This window comes from Petromyzon marinus, unplaced genomic scaffold, assembly GCF_048934315.1.
Source record: "Petromyzon marinus isolate PM22_M1 ecotype Great Lakes invasive population unplaced genomic scaffold, UKy_Petmar_22M1.pri1.0 PM_G_Scaffold_32, whole genome shotgun sequence".
NCBI lineage: Eukaryota > Metazoa > Chordata > Hyperoartia > Petromyzontiformes > Petromyzontidae > Petromyzon > Petromyzon marinus.
The window spans coordinates 34,175-48,815 of NW_027422895.1; the positions used below are offsets into that span (position 1 = coordinate 34,175).

Consider the following 14,641-nt stretch of genomic DNA (forward strand, 5'->3'; position numbering starts at 1 on the left):
TGGTAAGGCCCCACCTCTTAGTGGCACGCTCCAGTCTCAGCAGCAGCGTCTCCAACTCCTCCTCTGAATGAGCAGCTATTACCAAATCATCAGCATACATAACGTGGTTGAGCAATAGGGAGCCATCCCTTGACCGCACCCGGGCATCGACCAGCCTCCCATCATATCTGTACCATATGGAGATTCCCCCGGTACAGCTATTGAAGGCTTCACGAACTACGTGGTCAAAATAGATGTTAAATAATGTGGGAGCCAGAGGACATCCCTGTCGCACCCCAAGGTGTACAGGGAATGACTCTGACTCCCGGCCACGTAGTTTTACCCGGGCCCGCTCACCATCATGAAGGTCCTTAATGATTATGAGCAGAGATTCAGGTACTCCAAAAGCACAAAAAACAACCCAGAGCCCAGGCCTACTGATGGTATCATAGGCCTTGACCAGGTCAATAAAGCAGAGATGTAGGTCTTGTTGGAATTCCCTACACCTCTGCTGTAGCAGACGGACAGAAAATATGGCATCTGTGCAGGACCGCCCTTTCTTGAAACCGCATTGGGGCTCCGCAAGCCTCTCCTCAGCGTGCCTGGCAAGGCAATGTTGAATAATCCTTGCCAGGACCTTTCCCGGCACACTGAGGAGTGAGATGCCCCTGTAGTTGTTACAGTCTGTGCGGTCCCCCTTCTTAAAAAGGGGGACCACCAGGGCATCCTTCCAATCCTGCGGAACCCGTCCAGTGGTCCAGACTGTTGTTATGATGTCATATAGGGCAGTCTGTGCACAAACGCCGCCCTCCCTCAGCATTTCGCTTGGGAGATCATCTCTGCCCGCTGCCTTTCCTAGTCTCAGACTCCGGATCGCCTTCAGTACTTCCTCAACAGATGGCACCTCAGGCAGCCACTCACAGGGGGTGACTTCTTCCAATATTTGAGGCACCGCAGCCTCAGCAGGGTCATCCTCGCTTTGTGCCACGATGTTTTCCTGGCTGAGGGATTTTCCCTCCCCCAGGACCTCACAGAAATGCTTAGCAAATCTGCAAACCTGTTCCTGGGGGTCGGAGATTGGGTCACCGTTTTTTCCCCTAATGATGGTAATAGGTGTGGCGCTGCAGATTACTTTTTTGATGGAGTTAAATAGAGATTTGTGATCACGGGCCACTGAGGCAGACTCATCTCCTCAGCAACCCGCGACCACCACCCATCCTTGCAGCGCCTCACGGCTCTCCGAACCTCCGAGCGAAGGCTGCGGTAAGCCTCCTCATTCTCTGACGTGGGATTCTGTAGCCGATGACAGTGGACCTGTCGCTTTTTCTCGACCATCCTGAACACCTCCTCTGTCAGCCAGGGTCTCTGGGGAGGTCTGGACCGCGTACCCAAAGCAGCCATTGCAGCTGCATGAGTCACAGTCCTAAACCTCGCCCATTTACCCTCGACATCAGGAGGAGTCGGGGACGATGCCAATCCCAGCCGCCAGCGATGATGAAATTCTCGCTTGCAACTTTCATCAGATAAGTGAGACCAGGCCACTTTAGGTTGGAATGGAGTCCTGGGTGTATACCCACCACCAGAGTGGAAGAATGGCAGGCGCATCTTCCATATGACTAGTCGATGGGCAGAGGGCAGGTCAGCTCCACGGTCGGTCCTGGTGTCAAGGACATGGGATTGCATCCGCTGGTCCGTCACTATGTAGTCCAGCAGATGTTCTTGCTTGGACCCGGCATGCATCCATGATGTTGTGTGGATGCGCCGATGCCGGAACAACGTGTTGGTAATTACAAGCCCATGGGCTGCACAAAAATCTAGCAGCCTCCTACCGTTGTTATTGAGCTGATCTGGCCCATGCCCTCCAATCACTCCAGACCAGGTGCAGTATAATGACCAACTCAGGCATTGAAGTCACCCAACATGATGACTCTATCCCAAGGGGCCACTTTAGCCAGCACCTGTGACAGGAGGTCATAGAAGGCATCTGACTCATCGGCTTTGCCTGCATCCCTCCACGGATGTTCATCTTCGGTGGGGGCATAAGTAACCACGACCACCATTCCTTGTCTCCGGTTGATGGGAAGGCGAGCCCAAAGTAGCCTGGGGCTTACAGCTTCCCACACCTCACCGCCACGCTCCCACGCCCCCTTCATTCTTTTGTTCAAAAGAAGAGCCACACCCTGTTGTTTGGCAGTCTGCTGCCCCGAGTAGAGGACTGTCCACCCCTCATGGTGGCAGGAGCCAGAGCCGGTCCACCGGACCTCCTGAATGCCACATAGATCCAGGCGGTACCGGTCCAGCTCCCGACAAAGGAGTGGCAGCCTCTCCTCCGCAGTGAGCGTTCGAACATTCCACGTGGCTACCCGTAGTGGTTTTTCGTTGTTTCTGGAGGAGCCCCGAGGGTAGATATTCAATCTCCTGGCTCCGCCAATTGGGGTTTGGGCAGGAGACGTCATAGACGCCTGGCCCCCCGGGGCCTCCGGCACAAGCTTATTAGTTATATACTTAATTCGCGGTTTAGTGGTAATTAATTGAAGGTGGAGGGGTTACCAGCCCCTCGCACCTGTCCAGAGCCCCCGTTAGCCCCTGTGGTGGACACATATGCCATGAGGGGAGGAGCCAATCACAATTGGACCTCCCCCCACAGCACTGTCCACGACAGAGTTGCCCGTCCGGCACCGCGAGGAGGTAGGGGGTTGTTTTGCCGGACATGCACGCACACACACACGCACACACACACGCACACACAAAGATCCCCCGTATAGCCTTAACAGACTGTAGGGGCAAGTGCTGTTAGCGAGCACCTATGAAGGCCGGAACGGTACACGAGGGGGTGGGTGGCCAGCACCACGCCCGACCGCCTTTGTCTCCCTAGTGGCAATGTTTACACACCGTACCAAGTACTCATTTGAGGCTGAGTCGACCTAGGGGAGGCCCGGGACCGGTTCAGATAATCGTCACTGGTGTTGGCCGTGAGCGAGAATCGAACCCGAGTCGCCAGGTTCATAGCGCAGCGCGCTAACCGCTACACTACCGCTCCCCACGCACACACACACGCACACACACATGCACACACACACGGACAGACATGCATGCACACGCACTCGGACAGACACGCACTAACACACATGCATGCACGCACACAGGTACATGGACACACACGCATGCAACATTCAGAGATGCAAACAAACCTGTTCGTGTGTCCAGTTGCCTGTTCGGACCGAAAGTTGTGAGTTCAACCGGCGTGCAACAGACGGCGGTGGTGGCGTCTACATCGGTAGAACGTGAAGATCCAGTGTCATTTACATCTGTAGAACGTGAAGAACCAGTGGCATCTACATCTCCAGAAGGTGAAGAACCAGTGGCATCTACATCTCCAGAAGGTGAAGAACCAGTGGCATCTACATCTGCAAAACGAGAAGAACCAGTGACATTAACATCAACAGAATACGAAAAACCAGTGACATGTACATCTGCAGAACATAAAGAACCAGTGGCATCTACATCTGCAGAACGTGAAGAACCAGTGGGATCTACATCTGTAGAACGTGAAGAACCAGTGGCATCTACATCTGTAGAACGTGAAGAACCAGTGGCATCTACATCTGTAGAACGTGAAGAACCAGTGGCATATACATCTGCAGAACGTGAAGAACCAGTGGCATCTACATCTGTAGAACGTGAAGAACCAGTGGCATCTACATCAATAGAATGTGAAGCACCAGTGGCATCTACATCTGCAGAACGTGAAGAACCAGTGGCATCTACATCTGTAGAACTTGAAGAACCAGTGCCATCTACATCTGTAGAACGTGAAGAACCAGTGGCATCTACATCTGTAGAACGTGAAAAACCAGTGGCATCTACATCTGCAGAACGTGAAGAACCAGTGGCATCTACATCTGTAGAACTTGAAGAACCAGTGCCATCTACATCTGTAGAACGTGAAGAACCAGTGGCATCTACATCTGTAGAACGTGAAAAACCAGTGGCATCTACATCTGCAGAACGTGAAGAACCAGTGGCATCTACATCTGCAGAACGTGAAGATCCAGTGTCATTTACATCTGCAGAACGTGAAGAACCAGTGGCATCTACATTGCAGAACGTGAAGAACCAGCGGCATCTACATCTGCAGAACGTGAAGAATCAGTGGCATGTACATCTGCAGAGCGTGAAGAACCAGCAGCATCTACATCTGCTGAACGTGAAGAACCAGTGGCATCTACATCTGCAGAGCGTGAAGAACCAGCGGCATATACATCTGTAGAACGTGAAGAACCAGTGGCATCTACATCTGCAGAACGTGAAGAACCAGTGGCATCTACATCTGCAGAACGTGAAGAACCAGTGGCATCTACATCTGCAGAAGATAATGAGCTTTGGGTCTCTGTGTGAGTCTATGGGTCTCTGTCTGAGAAGTCTATGGGTGTCTGTGTGAGTAGTCTATGGGTGTCTGTGTGATGAGTCTATGGGTTTCTGTGTGAGTAGTCTATGGGTCTCTGTGTGAGTCTATGGGTCTCTGTGTGAGTAGTCTATGGGTCTATTGGGTAAAGTCACGTAGGTAAAAATAAAATAACAAAAATCACGACGTTTCGGCCACAACACAAGCGGCCTTCATCAGGTGAAGGGACGAGACTATCTGGAGGACAGCGCTGGAGTGAAAAAAGCCACGCTCAGATCACGACCTTTAAGCTGTGTGAGAAGAAAAAGGCCAAGTGCCTTGACAAAGGAATTAGCATAGAATTTAGCATTGAAATGGCTTATTGAAATAGCGAAGTTAAAGTATATACATCTGCAGAGGCACCCCTTCACAAAGGAATTAGCATAGAATTTAGCAATGAAATAGCTGAGTGATTAGCTTGTAACTGGTCACAGAAATAGCTATGTTAAAGTCAGAGCATATACATTCACCGAGGCACCTAGTACAAATCAAACAGGAGAATTTAGCGAAACACAACCACGCTCAGACCGCGGACCTTTAAACTGTGTGCGAGCAAACAAGGTGTCCTGCCAAAGAAATTAGCATAAAAATTAGTATTTGATTGGCCGATTTTAGAAAAGAGGTGGTGTACGTGCCGGTGGACTTGCCGTTTGGTGCGGGGGGGGGAGGGGGAATTTACCTATTGGTGGTGTGAAAAGGGAATTTATAAGAGCTGCGAAAGTTTGGGGTACCACTACTTGAAAAAATATACTGTACCATTGAAATTAGTTTAATGTTTAGTTCGATTTAGAACATCTTTCCAATGGTTGTTTTTTTTGTTATTTAATTTTTTACCTACGTGACTTTACCCAATAGAACCAAAGAGTATGGATCCTAGCAGTCACGAAAGCTTTAAATCTAGAATAGTCTATGGGTGTCTGTGTGATGAGTCTATGGGTCTCTGTGTGAGTAGTCTATGGGTGTATGTGTGAGTAGTCTATGGGTGTCTGTGTGAGTAGTCTATGGGTGTCTGTGTGAGTAGTCTATGGGTGTCTGTGTGATGAGTCTATGGGTGTCTGTGTGAGTAGTCTATGGGTCTCTGCGTGAGTAGTCTATGGGTCTCTGTGTGAATCTATGGGTCTCTGTGTGATGAGTCTATGGGTCTGTGTGAGTAGTCTATGGGTGTCTGTGTGATGAGTCTATGGGTCTCTGTGTGAGTAGTCTATGGATCTATGGGTCTCTGTGTGATGAGTCTATGGGTCTCTGCGTGATGAGTCTATGGGTCTCTGCGTGGGGCAGTGCCAATCCTCACCGATGACAGAGAGGCTGACCCTCCCCTCGTAGTTGCCGTGGGGGAAGGTGGCCACGTGGCAGAGGAAGAGGCCCCCGTCGCCAGCCTGCACGTCCAGCAGCTCCAGCGAGACGTCGCCGGGATGCCCCCCAACGCGGAACCGCAGTCGGCCCGCGAGGGACGAGTTGGTGTACGCCGTGCCGTGCAGCGGGCTGAGCGCGGCCAAATTGGCCCCCGCCCAGACGTCGTCACGGGAGGCCTTCAGCCAGTTGGCCTGCACCACCACCACGGCCGCTCCCCACAGGACGCAGCGCAGCAGCGCCACCTTCTGGCCGACCACCGCCGTGACCTGGCCGTCCGTGTCGACACCCACACGAGGGGCTGGGTGGGAAGACCACGCAGAGACCCATAGACTACTCATAGAGACCCATAGACTACGCATAGAGACCCATAGACTACTCATAGAGACCCATAAACTACTCACACAGACACCCATAGACTACTCACAAAGATCCATAGACTACTCACACAAAGACCCATAGACTACTCACACAGAGACCCATAGACTACTCGCACAGAGACCCATAGACTACTCGCATAGAGACCCATAGACTACTCACACAGAGACCCATAGACTACTCACACAGAGACCCATAGACTTCTCACGCAGAGACCCAAGACTACTCACACAGAGACCCATAGACTACTCACATAGAGACCCATAGACTTCTCACGCAGAGACCCAAAGACTACTCATAGAGACCCATAGACCACTCACACAGAGACCCATAGACTAGTCACACAGAGACCCATAGACTACTCATGCAGAGACCCATAGACTACTCACGCAGAGACCCATAGATTACTCACGCAGAGACCCATAGACTACTCATAGAGACCCATAGACTCCTCACACAGAGACCCATAGACTACTCATAGAGACCCATAGACTACTCACACAGAGACCCATAGACTACTCACGCAGAGACCCATAGACTACTCACGCAGAGACCCATAGATTACTCACGCAGAGACCCATAGACCACTCATAGGGATCCACAAGACTACTCACACAGAGACCCACTTCACACGCACAAAAATACCTCTCACTCATTCACTCAGCCACCCACTCACCCACGGTGCTGTGTGGTGGAGGGACGGAGACACACGACAGTGGAGACCACTCCCCTGCCTTCCACCGTGGCAAGTCGGCTACCATTCTCACGCGGACGCAGTACTCATCCTCCCGTCCCGGCAGAAGCATCATTTGGTGTTGGTACCGGCATCCGATGAAGCGCTCCTGGCAGTAAGCATCATCATCATCAGTAGTAGCAGCAGTAGTAGCAGCAACAGCATCATCATCAGTAGTAGTAGCATCATCAGTAGTAGTGTCATTGGTAGTATCATCATCATCAGTAGCAGCATCACCACCCACCCACCCAACCACACACATCTCCCGCCACAACCTCCCGACCCCCGTCACAACTCCGGCAACCTCTCACCGTGCGTCGAACGCCGCCTCTTGTCGAGATGTCAACCTGATGGTGGAACTCCACGTCGTGGGACACCAGCGTCCTCAACCCACGCCCAACGGAGACCAACAACGACAGCTTCCACACCTCCGGCTCTCCGTCAACCGCCGCCTCCAACTCCCCAGCCTCCCCAGGACCACCGTCGTCGAGGTTGTCGCCATCGACCTCGACGTCGTCGTCACGGCGGTCATCATCACCGCCGTCATGGCCATCGTCATCACCGCCGTCATCGTCATCACCGCCGTCACGGCCATCATCGTCGTCGTCACGGCCATCGTCATCACCGCCGTCACGGCCATCGTCATCACCGTCGTCACGGCCATCGTCATCACCGCCGTCACGGCCATCGTAATCACCGCCGTCACGGTCATCATCGTCGTCGTCATGGCCATCGTCATCACCGCCGTCACGGCCATCGTCATCACCGCCGTCACGGTCATCATCATCGTCGTCATGGCCATCGTCATCACCGCCGTCACGGCCATTGTCATCACCGCCGTCACGGCCATCATCGTCGCCGTCACGGCCATCGTCATCACCGCCGTCACGGCCATTGTCATCACCGCCGTCACGGCGGTCGTCATCGTCGTCGTCACGGACATCGTCATCGTCGTCGAAGTCGTCGCCATCGACCTCAACGTTATAGTCACGGCGGTCATCATCACCGCCGTCACGGACATCGTCATCGTCGTTGTCTTCATCGTCACCCACAACACCGCACTCCTCATCCTCCTCCTCCTCCTCACCACCACCATCGCCCTCCTCCTCCTTCCCCAGCGTCAGTTTGTCGAGCCTCAGGGTGAACGACGGAGCGCTGAGCACAGCTGAGACACGGGAGAGGGGGGGTCATGGCGAGGGATGTTTGTGTGATCTCCCCCTGTCCTACAGAGTGTGTGGAGTTTGTGTGATCTCCCCCTGTCCTACAGAGTGAGTGAGTGGAGTTTGTGTGATCTCCCCCTGTTCTACAGAGTGAGTGGAGTTTGTGTGATCTCCCCCTGTCCTACAGAGTGAGTGGAGTTTGTGTGATCTCCCCCTGTCCTACAGAGTGTGTGGAGTTTGTGTGATCTCCCCCTGTTCTACAGAGTGTGTGGAGTTTGTGTGATCTCCCCCTGTCCTACAGAGTGAGTGGAGTTTGTGTGATCTCCCCCTGTTCTACAGAGTGAGTGGAGTTTGTGTGATCTCCCCCTGTTCTACAGAGTGTGTGAGTGGAGTTTGTGTGATCTCCCCCTGTTCTACAGAGTGAGTGGAGTTTGTGTGATCTCCCCCTGTCCTACAGAGTGTGTGGAGTTTGTGTGATCTCCCCCTGTCCTACAGAGTGTGTGGAGTTTGTGTGATCTCCCCCTGTCCTACAGAGTGAGTGGAGTTTGTGTGATCTCCCCCTGTCCTACAGAGTGTGTGAGTGGAGTTTGTGTGATCTCCCCCTGTCCTACAGTGAGTGAGTGGAGTTTGTGTGATCTCCCCCTGTTCTACAGAGTGAGTGTGTGGAGTTTGTGTGATCTCCCCCTGTTTTACAGAGTGAGTGGAGTTTGTGTGATCTCCCCCTGTCCGACAGAGTGAGTGAGTGGAGTTTGTGTGATCTCCCCCTGTCCTACAGAGTGTGTGGAGTTTGTGTGATATCCCCCTGTACTACAGAGTGAGTTGAGTTTGTGTGATCTCCCCCTGTCCTACAGAGTGAGTGAGTGGAGTTTGTGTGATCTCCCCCTGTTCTACAGAGTGAGTGGAGTTTGTGTGATCTCCCCCTGTCCTACAGAGTGAGTGTGAGTGGAGTTTGTGTGATCTCCCCCTGTCCTACAGAGTGTGTGGAGTTTGTGTGATCTCCCCCTGTTCTACAGAGTGTGTGGAGTTTGTGTGATCTCCCCCTGTCCTACAGAGTGAGTGGAGTTTGTGTGATCTCCCCCTGTTCTACAGAGTGTGTGAGGGGAGTTTGTGTGATCTCCCCCTGTTCTACAGAGTGAGTGGAGTTTGTGTGATCTCCCCCTGTTCTACAGAGTGTGTGAGTGGAGTTTGTGTGATCTCCCCCTGTTCTACAGAGTGAGTGGAGTTTGTGTGATCTCCCCCTGTCCTACAGAGTGTGTGGAGTTTGTGTGATCTCTCCCTGTCCTACAGAGTGAGTGGAGTTTGTGTGATCTCCCCCTGTCCTACAGAGTGTGTGAGTGGAGTTTGTGTGATCTCCCCCTGTCCTACAGTGAGTGAGTGGAGTTTGTGTGATCTCCCCCTGTTCTACAGAGTGAGTGTGTGGAGTTTGTGTGATCTCCCCCTGTTTTACAGAGTGAGTGGAGTTTGTGTGATCTCCCCCTGTCCTACAGAGTGAGTGAGTGGAGTTTGTGTGATCTAGCCCTGTCCTACAGAGTGTGTGGAGTTTGTGTCATATCCCCCTGTACTACAGAGTGAGTTGAGTTTGTGTGATCTCCCCCTGTCCTACAGAGTGAGTGAGTGGAGTTTGTGTGATCTCCCCCTGTCCTACAGAGCGTGTGGAGTTTGTGTGATCTCCCCCTGTCCTACAGAATGTGGGGAGTTTGTGTGATCTCCCCCTGTCCTACAGAGTGAGTGGAGTTTGTGTGATCTCCCCCTGTCCTACAGAGTGTGTGAGTGGAGTTTGTGTGATCTCCCCCTGTTCTACAGAGTGAGTGGAGTTTGTGTGATCTCCCCCTGTCCTACAGAGTGAGTGGAGTTTGTGTGATCTCCCCCTGTCCTACAGAGTGTGTGAGTGGAGTTTGTGTGATCTCCCCCTGTTCTACAGAGTGTGTGAGTGGAGTTTGTGTGATCTCCCCCTGTTCTACAGAGTGAGTGGAGTTTGTGTGATCTCCCCCTGTCCTACAGAGTGTGTGGAGTTTGTGTGATCTCCCCCTGTCCTACAGAGTGAGTGGAGTTTGTGTGATCTCCCCCTGTCCTACAGAGTGTGTTAGTGGAGTTTGTGTGATCTCCCCCTGTCCTACAGTGAGTGAGTGGAGTTTGTGTGATCTCCCCCTGTTCTACAGAGTGAGTGTGTGGAGTTTGTGTGATCTCCCCCTGTTTTACAGAGTGAGTGGAGTTTGTGTGATCTCCCCCTGTCCTACAGAGTGAGTGAGTGGAGTTTGTGTGATCTCCCCCTGTCCTACAGAGTGTGTAGAGTTTGTGTGATATCCCCCTGCACTACAGAGTGAGTTGAGTTTGTGTGATCTCCCCCTGTCCTACAGAGTGAGTGAGTGGAGTTTGTGTGATCTCCCCCTGTTCTACAGAGTGAGTGGAGTTTGTGTGATCTCCCCCTGTCCTACAGAGTGAGTGTGAGTGGAGTTTGTGTGATCTCCCCCTGTCCTACAGAGTGTGTGGAGTTTGTGTGATCTCCCCCTGTTCTACAGAGTGTGTGGAGTTTGTGTGATCTCCCCCTGTCCTACAGAGTGAGTGGAGTTTGTGTGATCTCCCCCTGTTCTACAGAGTGTGTGAGGGGAGTTTGTGTGATCTCCCCCTGTTCTACAGAGTGTGTGAGTGGAGTTTGTGTGATCTCCCCCTGTTCTACAGAGTGAGTGGAGTTTGTGTGATCTCCCCCTGTCCTACAGAGTGTGTGGAGTTTGTGTGATCTCCCCCTGTCCTACAGAGTGAGTGGAGTTTGTGTGATCTCCCCCTGTCCTACAGAGTGTGTGAGTGGAGTTTGTGTGATCTCCCCCTGTCCTACAGTGAGTGAGTGGAGTTTGTGTGATCTCCCCCTGTTCTACAGAGTGAGTGTGTGGAGTTTGTGTGATCTCCCCCTGTTTTACAGAGTGAGTGGAGTTTGTGTGATCTCCCCCTGTCCTACAGAGTGAGTGAGTGGAGTTTGTGTGATCTCCCCCTGTCCTACAGAGTGTGTGGAGTTTGTGTCATATCCCCCTGTACTACAGAGTGAGTTGAGTTTGTGTGATCTCCCCCTGTCCTACAGAGTGAGTGAGTGGAGTTTGTGTGATCTCCCCCTGTCCTACAGAGCGTGTGGAGTTTGTGTGATCTTCCCCTGTCCTACAGAATGTGGGGAGTTTGTGTGATCTCCCCCTGTCCTACAGAGTGAGTGGAGTTTGTGTGATCTCCCCCTGTCCTACAGAGTGTGTGAGTGGAGTTTGTGTGATCTCCCCCTGTTCTACAGAGTGAGTGGAGTTTGTGTGATCTCCCCCTGTCCTACAGAGTGAGTGGAGTTTGTGTGATCTCCCCCTGTCCTACAGAGTGTGTGAGTGGAGTTTGTGTGATCTCCCCCTGTTCTACAGAGTGAGTGGAGTTTGTGTGATCTCCCCCTGTCCTACAGAGTGAGTGGAGTTTGTGTGATCTCCCCCTGTCCTACAGAGTGAGTGGAGTTTGTGTGATCTCCCCCTGTCCTACAGAGTGAGTGGAGTTTGTGTGATCTCCCCCTGTTCTACAGAGTGAGTGTGTGGAGTTTGTGTGATCTCCCCCTGTTTTACAGAGTGAGTGGAGTTTGTGTGATCTCCCCCTGTCCTACAGAGTGAGTGAGTGGAGTTTGTGTGATCTCCCCCTGTCCTACAGAGTGAGTGAGTGGAGTTTGTGTGATCTCCCCCTGTCCTACAGAGTGAGTGAGTGGAGTTTGTGTGATCTCCCCCTGTCCTACAGAGTGAGTGGAGTTTGTGTGATCTCCTCCTGTTCTACAGAGTGAGTGGAGTTTGTGTGATCTCCACCCTGTCCTACAGAGTGAGTGAGTGGAGTTTGTGTGATCTCCCCCTGTCCTACAGAGTGTGTGGAGTTTGTGTGATCTCCCCCTGTTCTACAGAGTGTGGGGAGGTTGTGTGATCTCCCCCTGTCCTACAGAGTGAGTGGAGTTTGTGTGATCTCCCCCTGTCCTACAGAGTGTGTGAGTGGAGTTTGTGTGATCTCCCCCTGTCCTACAGAGTGTGTGAGTGGAGTTTGTGTGATCTCCCCCTGTTCTACAGAGTGAGTGGAGTTTGTGTGATCTCCCCCTGTCCTACAGAGTGAGTGGAGTTTGTGTGATCTCCCCCTGTCCTACAGAGTGAGTGGAGTTTGTGTGATCTCACCCTGTCCTACAGAGTGAGTGGAGTTTGTGTGATCTCCCCCTGTTCTACAGAGTGAGTGTGTGGAGTTTGTGTGATCTCCCCCTGTTTTACAGAGTGAGTGGAGTTTGTGTGATCTCCCCCTGTCCTACAGAGTGAGTGAGTGGAGTTTGTGTGATCTCCCCCTGTCCTACAGAGTGAGTGAGTGGAGTTTGTGTGATCTCCCCCTGTCCTACAGAGTGAGTGGAGTTTGTGTGATCTCCCCCTGTCCTACAGAGTGAGTGGAGTTTGTGTGATCTCCTCCTGTTCTACAGAGTGAGTGGAGTTTGTGTGATCTCCCCCTGTCCTACAGAGTGAGTGAGTGGAGTTTGTGTGATCTCCCCCTGTCCTACAGAGTGAGTGGAGTTTGTGTGATCTCCCCCTGTTCTACAGTGAGTGAGTGGAGTTTGTATGATCTCCTCCTGTCCTACAGAGTGAGTAGAGTTTGTGTGATCTCTCCCTGTTCTACAGAAGGAGTGTGTGGAGTTTGTGTGATCTCCCCCTGTTTTACAGAGTGAGTGGAGTTTGTATGATCTCCCCCTGTACTACAGAGTGAATGAGTGGAGTTTGTGTGATCTCCCCCTGTACTACAGAGTGAGTGAGTGGAGTTTGTGTGATCTCTCCCTGTCCTACAGAGTGAGTGGAGTTTGTGTGATCTCCCCCTGTCCGACAGAGTGTGTGAGTGGAGTTTGTTTGATCTCCCCCTGTCCTACAGAGTGAATGAGTGGAGCTTGTGTGATCTCCCCTTGTCCTACAGAGTGAGTGGAGTTTGTGTGATCTCCCCCTGTCCTACAGAGTGAGTGAGTGAGTGGAGTTTGTGTGATCTCCCCCTGTCCTACAGAGTGAGTGGAGTTTGTGTGATCTCCCCCTGTCCTACAGAGTGAGTGGAGTTTGTGTGATCTCCCCCTGTTCTACAGAGTGAGTGGAGTTTGTGTGATCTCCCCCTGTTCTACAGAGTGAGTGGAGTTTGTGTGAGCTCCCCCTGTTCCACAGAGTGAGTGTGAGTGGAGTTTGTGTGATCTCCCCCTGTTCTACAGAGTGAGTGGAGTTTGTGTGATCTCCCCCTGTCCTACAGAGTGAGTGGAGTTTGTGTGATCTCCCCCTGTCCTACAGAGTGTGTGAGTGGAGTTTGTGTGATCTCCCCCTGTTCTACAGAGTGAGTGGAGTTTGTGTGATCTCCCCCTGTCCTACAGAGTGAGTGGAGTTTGTGTGATCTCCCCCTGTCCTACAGAGTGAGTGGAGTTTGTGTGATCTCCCCCTGTCCTACAGAGTGAGTGGAGTTTGTGTGATCTCCCCCTGTTCTACAGAGTGAGTGTGTGGAGTTTGTGTGATCTCCCCCTGTTTTACAGAGTGAGTGGAGTTTGTGTGATCTCCCCCTGTCCTACAGAGTGAGTGAGTGGAGTTTGTGTGATCTCCCCCTGTCCTACAGAGTGAGTGAGTGGAGTTTGTGTGATCTCCCCCTGTCCTACAGAGTGAGTGAGTGGAGTTTGTGTGATCTCCCCCTGTCCTACAGAGTGAGTGGAGTTTGTGTGATCTCCTCCTGTTCTACAGAGTGAGTGGAGTTTGTGTGATCTCCACCCTGTCCTACAGAGTGAGTGAGTGGAGTTTGTGTGATCTCCCCCTGTCCTACAGAGTGTGTGGAGTTTGTGTGATCTCCCCCTGTTCTACAGAGTGTGGGGAGGTTGTGTGATCTCCCCCTGTCCTACAGAGTGAGTGGAGTTTGTGTGATCTCCCCCTGTCCTACAGAGTGTGTGAGTGGAGTTTGTGTGATCTCCCCCTGTCCTACAGAGTGTGTGAGTGGAGTTTGTGTGATCTCCCCCTGTTCTACAGAGTGAGTGGAGTTTGTGTGATCTCCCCCTGTCCTACAGAGTGAGTGGAGTTTGTGTGATCTCCCCCTGTCCTACAGAGTGAGTGGAGTTTGTGTGATCTCACCCTGTCCTACAGAGTGAGTGGAGTTTGTGTGATCTCCCCCTGTTCTACAGAGTGAGTGTGTGGAGTTTGTGTGATCTCCCCCTGTTTTACAGAGTGAGTGGAGTTTGTGTGATCTCCCCCTGTCCTACAGAGTGAGTGAGTGGAGTTTGTGTGATCTCCCCCTGTCCTACAGAGTGAGTGAGTGGAGTTTGTGTGATCTCCCCCTGTCCTACAGAGTGAGTGGAGTTTGTGTGATCTCCCCCTGTCCTACAGAGTGAGTGGAGTTTGTGTGATCTCCTCCTGTTCTACAGAGTGAGTGGAGTTTGTGTGATCTCCCCCTGTCCTACAGAGTGAGTGAGTGGAGTTTGTGTGATCTCCCCCTGTCCTACAGAGTGAGTGGAGTTTGTGTGATCTCCCCCTGTTCTACAGTGAGTGAGTGGAGTTTGTATGATCTCCTCCTGTCCTACAGAGTGAGTAGAGTTTGTGTGATCTCTCCCTGTTCTAC

At 52.1% G+C, this 14,641-nt stretch overlaps 1 protein-coding gene across 1 annotated transcript in view; it reads left to right on the plus strand.

Annotated features, from left to right (window-relative positions):
• The first annotated feature begins 7,234 nt into the window (after positions 1–7,234).
• LOC142915486 (uncharacterized) overlaps positions 7,235–14,641 on the plus strand; it is a 37,680-nt gene continuing 30,273 nt past the window's right edge. Inside the window, exon 1 of the mRNA XM_076061246.1 lies at positions 7,235–7,265. Within this exon, the coding sequence (XP_075917361.1) occupies positions 7,235–7,265 (31 nt within the window). The remainder of the gene's footprint in view (positions 7,266–14,641) is intronic.